Source organism: Nilaparvata lugens, chromosome 3 (assembly GCF_014356525.2).
Source record: "Nilaparvata lugens isolate BPH chromosome 3, ASM1435652v1, whole genome shotgun sequence".
Taxonomy (NCBI): Eukaryota; Metazoa; Arthropoda; class Insecta; order Hemiptera; family Delphacidae; genus Nilaparvata; species Nilaparvata lugens.
Genome location: NC_052506.1, coordinates 61,937,819 through 61,957,377, shown reverse-complemented (window position 1 = coordinate 61,957,377; position 19,559 = coordinate 61,937,819). Strand labels below are relative to the sequence as shown.

General features: G+C 33.9%; 1 protein-coding gene across 3 annotated transcripts in view; it reads right to left on the bottom strand.

Annotated features, from left to right (window-relative positions):
- The window catches only part of LOC111061083 (5'-AMP-activated protein kinase subunit gamma-1), a 281,502-nt gene that overhangs the window by 175,965 nt on the left and 85,978 nt on the right, over positions 1–19,559 (bottom strand). For all 3 annotated transcript variants that reach the window (XM_022348773.2, XM_039424287.1, XM_039424288.1), the window contains one exon: positions 8,171–8,255. In XM_022348773.2, the coding sequence (XP_022204465.2) occupies positions 8,171–8,255 (85 nt within the window). The remainder of the gene's footprint in view (positions 1–8,170; positions 8,256–19,559) is intronic.

Here is a 19,559-nt window from a genome sequence, read left to right as displayed (position 1 = left end):
TAAACAAACTATGGCATAGAAATCTCCATTTCGCAAAACTGAAGAAATAAGGAAACTGTACACCGTGATTACCATCACATGTGATATTTATTTCAAACGAGACTAGCATTCCGTTCAAGCTGAACTCAACTAAATTGCCTGCATGTTTACACAATTTCCTAATCCCAACTATACGATGCAACACAACTAACTTTATTATGAACTTTGATGCAAGATTACCTCTGCATAAAACAGTATAAGCCAACTCCAACTTACTAGATTAAACGATAGGAAGTTCACAGAATCATATGCGAGTAGCTTTCAACCCCCAGACAAACTTTGAACTTTCATGTAGAGTAATTAGTTTCTAAATTGTACCAGCCTTTTAGCCAATGATGAGATTTTAAAACTACGAACACATTACATAATTAAGCCCTGTACTTCTCATTGAACAGGGCGTCATTTGTTTAGACTTGAGACATACTCATGTGAGATCATAATCGTTGTGAAGCCTATATTAATACAGCACACCTCTACTTCTAATTATACTCTCAACACTAACAGCATTTTATAAAAGAAAATTGTACAACACAAGTAAGCTTCAAATTAGCATACAGCTTATTTAGTGCCTCGTTGTGTAGGCGCTAGAGCTAATATTTTGCAACCTCTCACAGGGCAATTTGCACATTGTAGTCCACTATATTTTATGACGCGTTTGTAACGGAGCGGTTTGAAGGAGACTACTAATTTGAAGTCTAATGAAATACTAAGCTTTATGAGCATAGTTTATTGACTGGGTAGTAAATTATCGAACTAATATTTTTTGGTAGTAGAAAAGATTCCTAAGTAGGCGAGCATCGGACTAAAAGAGCAATTGGTACAAGTGAATTGCAATAGAATTAGCAGTGAGAAGAGACAGTAAAATAGCCTGGTGCACTAGAATGGTGTAATCGTGACAGATAGCCAAGCATTCAGATCATCAGCATGCTATCTATGATCGAGCCGATCACCTAAACACACCTTACTATGATATAATAATCAAGCATGACTTTGTTTTAGAAAGAAAATGACGGAACAAATTCGGTTATTCCGTGCGGGTAGTAAAATTTGTCAGTGAAAGAATTAAATTAAATTATGTGTGGGCCTGAAAAATTTTTCAGGAAATTACAGGTAGCAAGTTTTAAGGCATAGAGTTGACATTTATAGTCTTCAAAATTATTTCCAATTCTCTATTTAATATTAAACTGCAGTCAAAAACACCTTTTTTGCAATAATAGATTTATCTATGAGTGATTCTAGTATTTTCAGTGTTATATTTCAAGTACTTTTCTCTTATAGATATTCAAAAAAATATTAGCTCGATAATTTATGACTCAGTCAATAAGTAATGGGTCTCGAAACCTCAAATAGAACACCAAATTTCAATATAAAATTATTTCAATCCATTATTATATTTTCAAAGTGTACATTTCAGATTCAGTGAAGAGTCACCAAACCTTAAAAAAAAGTTCATTGGGTGTTTGAGGTATGCTAAACCAAAACATGAATGAGATGCTTAGAAATTTATGTTAATGTTTGTTTATTGCTAATTACTAATCTGAAATAAAATTCATTAAAGGTTAGGTACCTAATTTAATGTATAAGAGAATCTTAAAAATGTGAAATTCATATCATAGATCAATTCCACCGAGAGATTCGTTAAGAGATCAACTTTATTCCTTTTGGAAATTTAACATTAGAGTTGCATTGTTTTTCAATCAATCTGGAATGTTGGGGAGAGATGTGAGAGCAAATAGGTTTGCTAGACTAGACCTAGTAGTTTGGAAGACTTTTACCTGAGTCAGTGGTGAAGATGCTGAAGTAGTCTAAAGCTCTTCATCCTAGACACAGGATTGATGAAAAGTGAGACTATGAAACTGTATACTGGATATAAAACTATAATTTACACTTTCCGCTCTTATCAATTCTACTTTATTCAAAAACTTTTCAAAGAGTGTAAATTGAAATATGATTGAGAAACTAACTCACGAAATTTTAAATTGAAATTTCAACTCGACTTGAAATGTATGAAATACTGTTACCAGATTAAATATCAATACATTAAGGGAAGAACTAAGATGGATGAAAGTAATTTGAAAAAATATCACACATCTTCGGATAAGTTAATGATGTATCATCCACGATATCACGATGACATTGTGAAAAAACGAAAGGGAAAAAGTAACAACCGGGAAGCCGTGAAGCAAGACTGAAGATTTATCACAAGACACATTCATGGCCAATATTGTTAACACGAGACAGTGACACCACTTGAGGAAAAGTCTACAGAACGGAGATCGGAGCAAGTAAACAATGCGACACTGAAACTGAGATAATCCCGTTTTAGAGAGACAACCAGAGACCGAGAACCAAACTAGTGAACTGAACCAAGCATGCTCGATCTTCTGGCGAAAACAAAGCAGTCCACAAAAAAAACTTTAACTGTCAAGCCGCACCGCGCAACGGCGGCCATGTGACTCGCGATCGCGCGCGGGAAGCGTTGCCAACCTAGCCGACATAAATCACGATAAATGTTTACATTCTCGCAGCTACACATACACAAAACTACAACGCCCAATGGATTGCTTGAAGGTTATTTTTGCTGAAAGTTTCGAGTACACAAACTGAACTTCAAACGACATTCACAAATTAATCAAATCTCAAGGAGAGTCAGACATCTACCTAATAAATTAGCACATTTTATGATTCATTTGCGTTTTTCTTGTTGATCTATTTTCAACTTTGGGATAGGTACGTCTATAGTCTAGAAGACTACTTATCATCAGTTGAAAATTCATGAAACAAATAATGTGTTCTTAGTCAAGGAGAGATACCAGGATATTCTGCAAGTTGGAAAAACTGTAATACTAGGTCTATGGTCAGCAGTCTGACTATAAGTCTGAGGTCTATGGCTAAATTGCATTGTAAGCAGTGCTGCATAACTCAATGCATTTGCACATCATTTCCTATAGGTTTTCATTGCTTGCAACTAGTAGAACTTATCCACTTGACCGAACCTATGCTTTCAACGTTGCCATTTTCTCAAGCAGAGCATCCAAATGCTCTTTTGATGGTGATGCACATTATAATGATGCACACAGGCTTGCATGTGGCATGTGGTTAATAGGGAGGATGATGAACCTTTGATTCCCGAAGCACCGGGCAGCTCACAAATTGCACTTGAGGTGATCACCCCCCCCCTTACAACGAGAGTAGCAACCGCATGAATCTGAACTTATCTGAGCGATAGCTTATCAGCTCGACTACGGAGCCAACCGCTTTCGATCTAGTATACAAATAGAGAAGACTTTGGAGGAATCCTCCCATATGGTAATATCAATAGTCATACTCAAGTTATTTGATATTTTTTCAGAAATTTAAACTATTATAATTATTATTCAACTATCAATAAGTAATATAATATAATTGATATAGGCTTTAGTTTCAATTTCTTAGTTCTAAGAATTATTCGACGAGAGCTGAAGACTATGAATCTCTTTCCTTATATGAAATGATCAACAACATTCCGGAAAAAATATTTCTACAATAGAGTGGAATTTTCTTGAACATAAAATTGGCAACTACAATAAAATGAGTTATGCGTAATTGAAATGCGTCTCAGTCACGTTGAATACTTAACAGCACTAAGTGATTCAAAACAAGCATAAATCTTGCAAGGCGGCACAGCATTATTCTATCTTGTCTCCGTTCAGAAAAAGTATCTCTGAACAAGTTTTATAGTCTTCTATCAAAAGAGAAAGACATTCTGTGTTTCTTATTTGAAGATAAAACCCAGTTAGTCTATATTATGGATTAGTAATGAATAGGGATAACAATCAAAATGTTTTCAAGTTATTCAATAAGGGTTTTTCCGCAGAAAGATTCAAATACGTGACGTAGAACCAAAGAAGATTAAAATAATTCTCAATCTTCTTCCAATCCTCATTGTTATAACACAAAAATGGGCAACTATCCACGAAAAGAGGATCAGAGGAACATGGAATTGCTGATAAATGAAGAGACTGTTCATTACTGTGCACAATTCCTTTATGAGCCGATGCAGTAATATACAGAGTGAGTAATATGATTGTATGGGAACCCTTCAATAAATTGGAGACTATTGTAGATATAATACTGTAACTTTCAGGATAAGTTATTGTTCAAATACTCTACATTTTGACGTACAACTGAACTTAGGGGTTGTAACTCGAATATTTTGAATGTAAACACCCATTGTGTGGTACATCATTAATTTTAAATGCCTTTTTGAAACAAGGGAGCTGGCATCGCGAAAATGTTCTATGATACTTGCATTCAAAATGGCGGCTGATTTAATTTAAAAACTAAAATCAAGTTTTAGTTTTTAAAGAAATGAGGGGTTGTAACTCACATATTTTGAACGTAGACACCCATTGTGTGATACATCATTTTAAAGAACTTCTCAAAAATAGAAAGATGACATCAATAGGAATGCTCTATGATACTTTTATCCAAAATTGTCACTGATTAAAATTTATCAATTATTTCTTTAAAAACTAAAACTTCAATCAGCCACCATTTTTGATACAAGTATCATAGAACAGATTTTCGATGCAATTTTCCTTTTTTCAAAAATGACTTTAAAATTATGTACCACACAAAGGGTGTTTACATTTAAAATGTTCGATTTACAACCCCTAAATCACCCCGTTATGGGGGGTTGAAATTCTGTTGTACGTCAAAAGGTAGAGTATTTGACCAATAACTTAACCTGGAAGTTACGGTATTATATCTACAACAGTCTCAAAATTTATTGAAGGGTAAATACATATGACTCACCCTGTATATTAAAGAGCATGAACTGTTTTCCAAATAATTAAATACATTTATACCACTTCATCACATGAGGGGAATGAGCTGAAAAAGAAATAATATTATTATGTTTTTGTTGTTTGGGAAGGTTAATTATCCCATTCTTCAAACTTCAATTTGATCACCTCCTAGCTCCAGCCCGTCTTCTTCTTGAAATAGGCAACTGTTGAATTAAGACTGAGATCACTGGTAAAAACTCGATAATTTTAAATAATGCAATACGACAAGGGATAGACAAGGGAAGAAGAATAGTTTTGATGGCGAGGAAAATATTTCAAAGTGTGGAATGTTGGAAATAAAATATTATGAAAGGAATTGGTTATAAGCGAATTCGCTAAGATCCTATGTCAACTGAGAGGAAAATGGCAAAGAGGCGACGGTTGTATTGGTAGCTCAAGTTCAAAGAGCTTTTGCATTAATTAGGGTGTTACAAAGTTACAAAACAAAGACAAGCATCGATCGTAAAAGATCTGATTACCAATCGCATTTTAGAAATTTTAAGGGAGAAAATGGAAGCTCCAATGGTAGGAGCTCCATCTAGTAATACAGTACTTCAGCGAATTTGTAACTCTGAAACTGAGTGCTCTCTTCCTCAATCCGTCAAATATGAATTAAGAATTTACCATAAGATCTATGTAATGGATAATGAATATAAAGTGCTTTCAATAATCAATATAGTTGAGGCATTCTCTTTAGTGGAGTTATAAATTCAGATCTAATTATTTCTCCAACACATTCCACTGCAATACTGTACTGGAAAAGTATATGTTCTAATAAAGTTAAAAACTCCAGTTAAAGAATGTCCACGACAGAATTTGTCAATGTTAATGAGGTGAGGTATACATAGTATGTATTGTACTAGTAAGTGGATTATTATTGTTAATTAGTATGTCCTTACTACTGTGACAAATGTTATTGAGTTGATGTATACATAGTATGTCGAGAATACAGTAACTATTACTTTGAAAATGAGTTAACTAATGAAGGAAATAATGATAGTTGTTGAAGGGAGAGGAGTTCTACCCGCGATGGGGGATTTCAGTAGATTATACCTGTAACTGGTACACGATAAACGTCAACGTCAGAAAACAACTAACCAAAACTATTGATTGATTAATTATAAGATAATTTTGTTAGTTTTTGACATGAAATATAGTATCAGCCTACACCAAATTTCACTACAATACAAGGATATCTAATCGATATAGTAGAATATTGATGGAGTTTAAAATTTCGTAACAAGTTTGACAGGTGACGTTGATTTTTTATTGTGAGAGAAAATTCTGCTACAGTATGAATGAATGACGTGATGTACTATCCTATCTTCTTACATGACGAATAGCTTTTTGAGGTGGCGAAAATGAATGACTTATATACATAAAATATCACTTTCACAAAATTATTCCAAAATGAAAAATGGTAGTCACATTGAGCAAATATGCCATTCACATGCAGTTTGATCCCTATATATAAAGATGAGACGAAAAGCTATTAGTCTGATCACAAAACCCTTTCTGCTTCAAAATGTTCTCCCAGAAGAATGATTATAAAATTGATCGTATTATCTTTTGCTGAGAGAATAAATGGAAGATGGAAGTTCATAAGGAAAGAATACTGGGTAAATATTATTTTTGAAGTTCAGATGAGAGGGCAGCCACCTCTACTTCAAATACCTATGGAGGTGGCTGAGGTGACAGTTTAACACAGTGTGCGAACTAATTGCAACACCTTTCAAGTTTAATATTACGAGTATCAATCATGGAACCCTTCAAATTCAGTAAATAGGTTAGGTTAGGTTACTATTTTCTGACTAAACCATAGTTAGTGGAATTATTCGAAACTCCATTATTTATTTTGTGTTTCTCGGCCTTCCAAGATTGATATTAGTGATTGTCTTATTGACTTGACAAGTCCACACAGCCCTTACCATGGAGTAAAAAACATATTACACCCCTAACAAGGAGCCAAGTGTTCCTTCTCCAGTGACCTTACATTGGTGGTCATTCGATAAATGAAGATGTAATGAGAAAAACTGATTCGTTGAAGTAAAAGTGGAATCATGCTGAACTAAACTACATCCCAACTCAAAGTGTTGAATGGAATGCAAAAGTAACCAGTCCGAATATGGGAAACTTTCTAGACCATAATAATTAATGATACGAGAATGGTGTATTGAAATATTTTCTGCACATGTGATTATCGGCATGTGAGCTTATAAATCCAGCTTGAGTTTGCGAAAGTCGATTGAAACGATAGATCCATCAATATCGGCATATATTATTCTTATTAGGCAACCTGCAGAGTTGAACAACGGATCTGAAAGAATTATTCAAATCAATAATAATTGCTAGTTGGCGAATCGTGTTGACAGTTGAAGCATGTAGTTGGACCAACATACCAATGCCGGTCTCATAAAATCCAAGTGGTCTGCAAAAGCTCACAGTAGAGCCGCAAACTGTGTGAGATTTATAGGCAATAATAATGCCAAGATGTAACGTATTTGACTGCTCAATGTTCACTCAGACATGTAGGAGACGCATGAATTTCCAACATCTCCAACTTGCGTGATCGAAAAGCTACACACAACATTTTCAGACTTGAGCTCGCAGTTGATGTTGCAGATGAGGAAAGGGAGTGTTGTTAACATATATCAGCATATTAATATTCTGTACACGAAGTAACGATTCGAGATGGATATATCATAATTTTACTTATAAACGGTTTCGTTTAAATTTTCGTAACAAGTGCAAAATTCCACTGGACTACGAAAAATTAATGATTTATCAAACCCTACTTCTTGAAAAGGACGGATCACTAATTCGAATGATTTTGTGAGAAGAGTAGCAATAAATGTTGAATTTCAATAAAAAAGTTGTTCTAGGAAAGAATGAATCTCGAACGAGCTGAATGTTTGATAATCGATACTCTGTATTGACTGGACTGGAATTCAAATCTTTAATTTTAATATTGAATACAATTTAGACTCGATTGGAGTTCCACAGATGGAAATTACTGCGATATTGCATTTATTCAAATGCTAATGAATTAGTAATTAATATTAAACGAAAAACCAAATTAAATGCTGTAAATCACTCAGACGATTTCTGCTATTGCAAATATTAACAACAGGGTAAAAAGCTAGATGGAAATTGGATTTTCGTTTAATAATTATAAATTGGAATTCATTTTTTAACTTAGCTGCAAGTGGTTCAGTACCGATCAATTCAAATTAATTATGCAATAAGAAATTTGATGATTTAATACATTTTACCTCACAGTTTATGATATATAAATGTCTTACCAGCCCGAGGTCTGTATGATTCCTCCCGTTCAGCCATGTTGGGTTCTTCAGGTGCAGATGTGGGTAGAGGTTGAGAACCCAATTCCTGCAAATAGAGAACATTATATTATATTGGTGGAAATAAATATGAATTTCATAATGAATGAAGTAACTATTCATTCTAGAGGTTTTGAATTTGCTGTGGTTGGTTCTTTAATTGAAAAGGAGACAGTTGAAACGTTTAATTGGAAAATGTCATTGGGAAGATCGTTTCTTTGTTACGATCAAACAGAGATATTTCTGAAAATATTTAGTAGAGAAAACCTGCTTGTTGAGTGTTGCCACATGATAATAGTAGATCATCTACAAAAATTCGTAGATCGTCGTCAATAACAAAAACCTTTCCAACCATATAAAGAGCTCAAATGGTATTTGTTTCAAATTTTCAAAAGTTTCAGATTGACCAAAGCTACAATACATTTTATAATATAACCTCTCAACATAATCAATTTATGAACTTTGATTTTGACTTTAATATATTGGATAATGAGATCACGTAGCTTCAATGAATACATTACAAACAAAAAATTCGAGTAACATCGATAATGTTATGACAGAATGATTGAAGGAGAGTCTAGAACGCCTTCAAGATTGTGCATAGGCAACATCTCGACAGCAAAGAAAGAGATGATGCATAACCTATAGTAAGCTCTCTTGTATTATGATTAACCAGAGAGAAGAAACGATATTTTTCGTTCATCTCTGGTTGAAACATTGATATAGCATTATGCTATCCCCATGTGTTTCCCATTGTTAAACCACAGAAGAAGGAACACTTCTTGTTCTTACCCCGTGTTTAAACTCTCCTCTCGAAGAATTACATTTCATTTTTAGTTTTATATGTATATTTCCAAGAAGGACTTTTCACATGATACTGAACAAGACAAATAAAAAAATAGTTGATTAATCAAAAGTATTCATCATCAATATTATTTGGATAAATGTCGAGAATTAATATTGCTAATTTTCAAGGGAAAACTTTTCTCCAATATTGAAAATGTTTTATTGGCAGGAATATATATATGTAAGGATAATAGATAAATACTGAATTTGAGTGCTTGAATACAAAAAATAAAAGAAAAGAGAATCCAAAATACTATAAAAAAGAGGAGACCAGCTAACCACTTTTTAATACCTAACAGATTTCATCTATCTGTTATGCTATCTTTTACGATGTTTTTTTTTATAAAATATTGACGAGAAAACTTGGAATATGTTTTACGGTTGGAGCTTTGAGAGCTATACCGTGAAAGAAGTTCTTCATTTCCACGTGAATAGATTTATTTTCCAATATTGCAGAGAAACTCAAAACGCTTTTTTGAAATACACTTGACTTGTATTCTCCAATCAAGATTCCAATTATTTTTCGAACCGTTATCGTACTCTCATAACCCGTGAAATAGGTTAACGATCAATCTGAATTTTGCAAAGCAGAGATGCAGAGATAAGATCTTTTCAGTACTGACATCTCCTGGGACAATTTTCCAGGACGATGTAGCTCTTCTTGATCATTGAGATTCAATAGCACTATTTCAGAGTCCAGGAGTTTTATTGGAACATAAAGGGAGTTCTATGGTCTATTTCGTTTCGTACAGACCTGGGAGATGAGTTCTTCATTTGAATTTATTGTTACTTCATATTGTGTCATCATTATCTTCAACAATAACACAATAATTACGATATAAGGATAGTTTGCAATATAGCCGTAAATAAGAGAAGGCGCATGAGTGTGTTGAATTTTCCAACAGACTGCACTCATGGACTCATGTAACCGATTCGGTTCATTGTTGAACGCGCCAAAGTTGACAAACTCGCAGCAACCTTTGAAGGAAGAGAAACTGTTATGGCTTCCATGCGGCCCCATTTTCTATGCTCTCCGTAATTGGGAAATGGAGCTTTCTCGATGGGTTTCGAATTTGAAGTTACCTCAATCTTATTTAATTACCATAAATTGCGTTCAAGTGTCTGTATACAGAGCAATAATGTAAAGAGGTACCTTCAAATGAAACTTTCAAGCTAGTTTCAAACTTTCTCAAGCTAGATTGTTACGTATTGAAACTAACAGCCAGTATCAGACACTTGCAAAAATAAAATATATAATAGATTATCCTTTCAAACATTTTCATTCCAACCTATGATCGACGGTCGAATTTGATTTTATAAAATGATCTACTGGTTAATATATTTTTTTCAAATATTTCTTCAATCTGTGCAAAAAGTTCAACTACTGTTTTTGACAATTAATATGCTATATGTCTTTTTGAGGAGGATTGGAACTGAAGGAGGATTAAGGAGAATTGGGAACTGAAAATACTAGAAACCAAGAACAGCAGATATGATTAAATAAACGGTAGATGGAAGTTTGAATGTGAAGTAATAGAATATTACTATTTATTTATATATATTCTAAATACTATATTGTGAAAGCAGTAAAATGTATAACAGGCACCAAATATGATCATTAAATATGGACTATTATTGATCCTGCATGGGAATATCAATTATTTATGGTTGTCAGAAGTGAATATAACACCCATTCGAATAGCACTTTACGGAAGGTAGAAATGGTTTTACAGAACATATACATTGAAACTAGTACATTAACTATCGTATATGTTCCACTGATGAAATATGGTTACACATTGATTAACACTATATTTTATATGTGAATCATGAGGTATGAAAGAGTGAAACTACTGTTCAAGACAGCACTGAACGTGAGTAGAAGTACTAATAAAGATCAGTATTTACGATGTAATTCGAATGCTGTATATCTTGATTCATTGATGATAAACATCCTTGTTTCCTGCTAGGATTTCTCATTAGCGTTACGAGTGATCGTGTAGTTGCAAACATTTCAAATAAAAGGTATTGAAAGTATTGAATATTTTAGCACAAACTCTTGACATTGGAATCCAGGTTATTCAATTAGAAGAAAATGGAAGGATAAATATTTGTTGATATTTATGATTAGCACAACTTCTTCCATAATCAATCTTACCTAGATGGTTCAATGCAATAATTGAATGATAGACAGAAAACATTAATTTATTATATTCATCTATTTTGTAGCTTCTGTAGGTGGAGAAACCCAAAGGTTGTTTTACCTTGCCGCAATAACCTAATAGTCACAATAGTTGAAGAAAAACATTCTAAATCACTGATTTTGAGAAGGAAAGATATGGAAAGCCTTCAACAGAAGGAGAACGTTGCTGACAACGGTGTGTAATGAGTTTCCCTAGCTTCAAAATCACTTCCCGGTAGTTCGGTATCCACCTGAAACATTTTCATCTCTCACAACTTTACGGTCAAGTGCTGAAGGGGAGGGTATCCTCAATACTCTCTCTGAGAATGGACTTCTAAAGGCCCAAACTTTCAAAGGTACCTCAACTTTCAAATATTTCTAGCTCAATATTATTGTAGAACTCTTCAGATTAATATGATTCACCATGTTAATTTACTCTTACCGGTAGTTACTTTTAATGCTAGAACGTAAGTTGAATTTTTCATGTGTTTTGTTAAACACATGGATAAAGGAATCTGAATCTGAATCATCCCTCTTATTAACCACCCATAGACATCATTAATTTCAATTAAAATCATAAATTTTCTAAGTGAAAAAGTGTCAGGCTTTACAATTATTATCCTTATCAGTTAGAACCTAGAAGCAAAGATACCTCTGTCAGTCAGGTAGGTTGATCACTATGATCATTATTTCTGTTTAATCCCAAGTTATCCAAACTGAAGTTAACACGAACATTCAAATTGAATCTAGGCCGCAAGAAGCAAGTGCCAAGTGAATGATAAGACGGGCGCAGGCGCAGTGCGTACAAGGAGGAGTACGCAAAGCCGCCACGTGCCAAGTTCAATGTGAATCACAATGTTGTGCGAACGTTGCCCTCGCACTCACCCTGTAGGCCTTAATGCAGAGTGGGGTGCGAGAGGAAAGGGCCAGATCGATCATCTGCGAAACCAGGTCACTGGGCTACAAACCGAATCTTATCTCACCCGTCTCCCGTCTGTCACGTCGCAAATCTAAATCTATTTCATTCACGTAAACCTATTTCGAGCAATTTACATCTCGTTTCAACGGCAACCTATTCAAATATACCGTATATTTGTATAGATACGGCGGAGCTTTAAATTCATGGAATGATATCAGATTTTCATCGCGTACAGGTATCTCACCTGATTGGTAGGATTTTTTATAGAATGTAAATCAGTTTTATAATAGTTTGAAAAGACAATTTTTGTGAAAATTAAATTACACTTATTTATTGTAAGTATGGGTCCAATAAATTTATATTATTGATACTATTATGTGGAACTGTCAGATGTAACTATAATAGACAGTAATTAAACATCTAGCATCTGGATCTAGCATGATAGACCAGCCTACAGTATAATCCAGCAATCTATTCAAAAAATCTAATCTAAACAAATTGAGAAACCATGCTTCTAGAGACATCGAGTCCGTTGATGATTGCGAAAAAGGATTGTTTGTAAACAGAGAAACAGGGGGTAAAGTGATCCAGGGATGCTCTCATACATCTAAATTATGTATCTCATATCCACGAAGTAATAAAAAAAAACAAATATTTATTCTCTACTCACCTCTTATTACTTTCCTTGCCCTATTACCATAGGTAAGGAAAGTATTGCTTTCCAAAAAATTTAAAGTACCATAATTTCATGTTTTCTATACGTTTCAAGGTCCCCTGAGTCCAAAAACATGATTTTTGGGTGTTGGTCTGTGTGTGCATGTGTGGGTGTGTGTGTGTCTGTGAACACGATAACTCCATTCCTAATTAACCGATTGACTTGAAATTTCAAACTTAAGGTCCTTATACCATGAGGATCCGACAATAAGAAATTCAATGAAATTCAATTTAAAATGGCGGAAAAAATGGTGGATAATGACCAGAAAACCATGTTTTTCACGGTTTTCTCGAAAACGGCTCCAACGATTTTTTTCAAATTCATACCCTAGATAGCTAGCTATTTATAAGCCTTATCAAATGACATGAGGCTCATTTCTGGGAAAATTGCAGGAGCTCCGTAATATTCTTGAGAAAAATGGCGGATAATCACTAAAAACCATGTTTTTCACGGTTTTCACGAAAACGGCTCTAACGATTTTCTTCAAATTTATACCATGGATAGCTATTTATAAGCCCTATCAACTGACATGAGTCTCATTTCTGGAAAAATTGCAGGAGCTCCGTAATATTCTTGAGAAAAATGGTGGATAATTACTAAAAAACCATGTTTTTCACGATTTTCTCAAAAATGACTTGACCGATTTTTTTCAAATTCATTCCCTGTATAGCCTGTATTCCCTGTATTCCCTGTATACAGCTCTATTAACTAGCTTGAGTCTCCTCCCTGAGAAACTAACAGGGGGTCCACCCCATCCTTGAGAAATTTACTTTGTAACCTCCTTCTCGTGCTTGAGGTAGGTGGGTAGAGCAGTTTATTCAAAAGAACACACGTAGATATTTTATTTGTAGAACAGCTGTTTTGACAACTTTTAAAAAATCCTCAAATTTCATAATTCGAACAAAGGAAAATGTACTCTGAAAACAATAACAATAATATAATCGTAGTTTTAATAAAATTATTTAGCCGCCAATCGGCATAATGTTATTTCTCTAGATTATCTTCGTTTAAGAATGAGGCTTATAGATCAATGAGCAAGGAAAGTTGTGTGAGTGTACCACACCTGATTTTTGTGTTTTGTGTTCCGAATCTGATGTTGACAATCGATTTTTATCAACAGCAGTGGGATAACAGAAATAAAACTATTTTGTAGGTTGTGTATACATGAACTGTGGATCAGAAATTGTTTGTTCAATTGAAATGGATTTCGTGAGTTTTCCTGCCACACAATGAACAAACTCGTTTCTGTGAACTCTAAACTTTGAACATAAATTGAATGCATAGTACTGAAAAACTCTATTAAAATATATATTTTTTGGTCATCAACAATGATTGGTTGATCAAGTTGGAAATATCAATATCATGAATAAACCTTATTTGCCAATATTTTCAATTTTAATATCAAATTCAACAGGCTATTATTTCAGCAACACTCAACACATTACAAGTAATAATGAAAAAGTCCTATCTTTCCAAGCTAGTAGTTCAAATATATTAATTAGAAACATTTCAGTGACATCTGATTTGTCATATCTCAATTCAAACACAATTAATTTGCTTTCATAAAGTGAAATTTCTTGTAAACAGATTTTCATCCAACTTTCGCATTTTTCATTTCCAAAACTAATTTCCTACCTGGAAATTGTTTCAAACGTACTTTTCAAATATTCTTTGTAATGGAAGGAGTAAATTTTAAAATGAAAATGTGATAATTTTTTGGAGTTTGTTCATCAGTTTGATCGTCCGTTGTAATCGTCAAGCGCATGTTTACTATTTGGAATCAGGGTATGAAGTTGTTCAGCCTGACACGATTCTGAGAATTCGATACTTACAGTTCTATTAAAATGTTTCAAGTCCGTTGACAATCTCTGCAGTGCGTTTCTTCGAACAGTAGTTGGCAAAGCCTACTCGATAGCCGACTTTTTTAAACCTCATTCTCAGAGAATTTCGTCTAAATTTAGACTCGTCTACGTGGCTACGAACACGATTCGTGCCCTGTCATGTTCCTTGGTTCATGCTCCCATTTCAAGGTTTCTGAAATCATCGATTAGTTGTAAGGGTAAATACGGTTCCACTTTCAGTAGACGCTACGCTAATCACACAGCCTTTATGAAATTGCAGATTTGAATTCAATTGAATTCGATCAGAGACACAGTTTCGTGGCTTTTTGAAACAGAATGATGATTCTGGATCATTAGTGATTCCATAATAGAATTATACATTAATGATACAAAATAAATTTTAATCATGCTGAATCAGTTTATATTGATAATAAATTATGAAATAAATAAAATAAGTAAATGACGCAAATTTCTTGACCATTTCTATATTTTTATCGACTGATAGCTGATAAAGAAAATACATTTTCCAAGTATAAGCTGGATAGAAGTCAATATAGTGAATGACTAGGTACACCTTGGAGGAAATAGATTTGTTATTCTACAGTACTACACTACAATATAAATCCTAGCAGCCCAATATTGCTTCCGAGAACGAAAAGGCTAGGTGAAAAATCGTCAGGAAAATGAAGCTTACTCGTTCTAGGTGACGAAATTGATAGATAAATTTGCTTCTTTGACGGTAAAAGGGTCTTTGGAGAAAAGAGAACTCTCAAGATGAATAGGTTATAGATGGATAGGTGTGACGGTTGAATTCAATCAATTTCAGAAATTATAATGTCTTTAAAAATTTTGATAATAGAAAAAAAGATGTTTTTTTAAAGCGAAATTGAACCGATTTTTAGTGTTTAAATGAATCAAGAATGAATCTCAATATTTGTCGATTGTGAATGAATAATGCAATACTTCAATCTACTAATTGAAACTATACAGTTCAAAGCTAACTTAAGCATAGCAGAAGCTTAAGCTTACTAATTGAAAGTTATACTGTATTCGAGATTTATGTAATCCTATTTCAGTGATTTATTGTTCTGATATGATTTAGATGCACAAGGTAATCGTTTAATGTATCACTATAATTATTTTCCATAGTCCTCTCTTCAAACCGTCCTCCATTAGCCTCAACTCACCAATCGACAATCATAGCATTAAATTGTCACAATTGGATTCTGCAACATGCAACTTGATTCACAAACAGAAACGCTGAACTATTCAATCAGTTGGGAATTCTGAGCCCATCCGTTTGCAATCAAATCAAAGGACATTTCTGTGATGACTATTGGGAATAGAATACCGTACTGGTTTACCGGGACTAAATCTAATTGCATACTGGTCTGGTCGCGTCGCTCACAAGGTAAATCGCAAAATAAACAAATGGATTGCTTCAGGATGAGCAATCTGTATGAGGGTATAAACAGAATTGCTAGAGGTATGAGTTCTCTATAGTGATGTCAGAATTCGTCGAATTTTCAATTGGTAATAATTGTAATTCATCTGAAAGTTTAAATTTATCTTTACACTGGGAAATTGAAAAATAACTACATTTCCCTCCGTACTCTCTGAGAAAACTCTGAACACAAAGAAAAATTTCCAGTCAGCTATAAGCATTGTATTTCAGAATGTGCCTAGGTTTTCATTTAAAATTACTACGTTCTAACTGAATGCAGCTAGAGCAGGCTAAAACCGTGCTAAGCTAGGCTTCATTTGAATTCAATGCAAGCACATTGAGTTGTATTATTTCAACACTACTACGACGCAGTGAATGTACTGTGTTGATGAATTTAATGCGAACGACAATTCCTGACAAATACATAAAGGGAAGTGGGCCAAACCAAATATCGAGAAGGTATGATCAATTCATTTCTACTTCTCAACTAAACTATTCTTGTATGACATATTTTCTATAAACAAATAATAATTGTTTGTTAGGATAGACTTTGAGTGTACTGTACTGTTTACAAAAAAATTAAATTCAAAACTAGATTGCGATCGGGAAGGAATCGTGTAATTTCTTCTGAAAAACACTCAACACTTCAGCCTTTGAATTACTGAATAATATGAAAATAATTGGTTTATGAGGATAAAAGAGCATCTGGGGTAATAAATGATATCAAAAATATGTAATTATGTGTTACAAATCGCACCAGAGCTCTAGCATAGCTTGAACTGAACTGTGATTGGAGAGAATATAAACATTTTTAATACAATACAAAAATCAAATTGAATAATCATAGAGAGAAATTTCTGTTTCAAGTGGCTTGAAGTTTGATTGCTGATATATTTGAGTTTCTAATTTATTGGATGAAATAAATATTATTTAGTGTTCTACTTTAGAGTTTTGAATGATTAGTAAGTGTAATTTCGTTATTTAATTTTTTTAAACAATCTAAATCAGAAATTTCTTGTTTCTAAGTGTTGGTACTCAAATTCAAAAGTGAATGAAAGATAACCTACTCTTTGGACTTGGGGTGGGCACACACCAGTAAGTCAAGACAAAACTAGTCACGATTAGTCACAATACTTCACATAGTTGCTTATGAAGCAACACACACCGATTAGTCATTGCAATTAGGCATGTCTTCATGAGCAAATATGTGTAGTATTGTGACTAAACGTGTCTTGTGTTTTCTTGACTAACTGGTGTGTGTCTAGCCTAAGTGTATGAATGAGAATTCGAGGAAGGACAGTGTTGGGTGCCTGTTGGTCCTTCCCCAATCATTTTGAAGAATTGTTTTCTGTTTATCATTGAATTGAATTTCATTCCAGATATACAGAATATTCCAGAAGTAGTGTCGAACATTCTAGGGTATTCTTTGGTCAATCTTAATAAATAACGTAACTTTTTTGTCTCTTGTAAATTTTTTGTAAAGTTAACGGTTTCCGTGAAATTTGCAATCAAAACTTTGAAATGGCGCCATTTTGAAAATTTACATCTAAAATGTTCTATTTTATTTTTTAAAGCTGAGTCTTTATAACATAAATATTCATGCCAAATTTCAGATCAATACAACATTTCGTTCGTGAGATAAAAATTCCTAAGTGAAAAACAAAATGGCAGCTATGTGGACAACCGCTGAGTTTTGGACACTTCAAATACGACATTTGTAGTCTCCTATCATCCAGGAACAATACCCTAAAATGTACGACACTTCTTGTGAAACACCCTGTATAATAAACGTTTGAAGCACTACAAGACGGAGCTTTTCCTCACAGACAAGGCAAAGCTGGAATAAAAAAATTTTATAATTTGTATAAAGAAATGTTTTTTCTCTCTTTCAAAAAGGATATGAATTTGGCTGAACTATTACGTTAAACTGCTACCAGCTAGGGTGAACCGGTGTTATACTATTGTGGAATAGAGTCTATGCCACCGGTAAGGAGTGTTCCATTTCAAGATGGAGTGGAGAACGAATAAATTTCACGCTCACGAGTTCCAATGTCAACAATAAACAATATGGAGTACAAGGAAGCTAACGGGGTAAGGCGTGCGCCAGGTCAAGCATTCTGTTGCCAAGCTGTAGTAAGATTAACTTTCAACAAACTGTCAGCATTCATCATAAATAACCTCAATGCTTCCCATTCAATCATTGCTGACAATTCCAAGTGAATTTCACCACAGATGAATGTTCAAGCGCCGCATCAGAAAAATTTGACAATAACCAGTATGGAGAAATGGGAAGTGATTATAAAAGGCAGTGTTGACGGGCACACCTGAGAGAACGGACATGCTGGACCCTCTGAGTATAGTAGAATGCTGTAGATAATAGCAGATAAAATTTAAGAATGCAGTTGTATATTTAGTAGCCAGATCAGGAAAGCACTTGGCAGCGGCGTTGGATTGCTCTGTTCACGCGCGACATGATTAATCTCTTCAAATCACCTACCAGGCCGGTCTCTAGTGAGATTCACGTAGCGAGCAAACGTTGTAGTGACGAGTGCAGGGAAACCGGCCGGCGAAAGCGACAAGTGGCTGTAGAGTGTAGAACAGTATGGTGAGTGAGATTGAAAAGAGCACCAACAATAATAAAATTGAGATACCTGTTACTGCATGTGAACTTTGTGGAGGAATCAGATTGATCAGCATTTAGTTATGATCAGATACATTACTCCATGGTAATTTATGACATTGGTGGGCAGAGCGAACGAATTTTTCGCAAAAAATAATTTCGATGATCGTAATTCATAAAAGACAAGCATGAATATAGAATAAAAATGAAAAATGTGACAACAGGGGCCTGTTTCATAAAACCCTTGTAATACAGGGTCTGTATTACAGAACTTATGAATTAAAATTTACAATCCTGTAAAATTATGTATCATAAAAATAATTCTACACTTCTGAAATCACCTATAATATTCGCCTGTATTACAATTCCTTTATTTTTTGAATTAATTTTTTCATTGGCCAGCGAGCCTAATATATAATATTTGAACAAAGTGCTACTTAAATGTTTTGGTGGAAAATCCACATTATCAAATTTCTGACGATGGACAGATTGCATTCATGCTGGATAACAACTTTGTTAATGATAAATTATAATAACTACTTAACATAACTTATTATAACAGTTATGTGAGTAGTAATTTCAAAAAAGTCAATTATCAAATGTTAATAATTAAATTAACGACATTAATTAAATTTGTTTAATAAAAAACATAAAACATTATGGACGTACATAATATTTCCAATAACGCTTTATTGAGGAAAGCTTAATCTAATCCAATCATAATATTGATAAGTTTTCTGCATCATATTGTAAGAAATTCTGTCCTTGAAAATTCTTGGCCTAAGA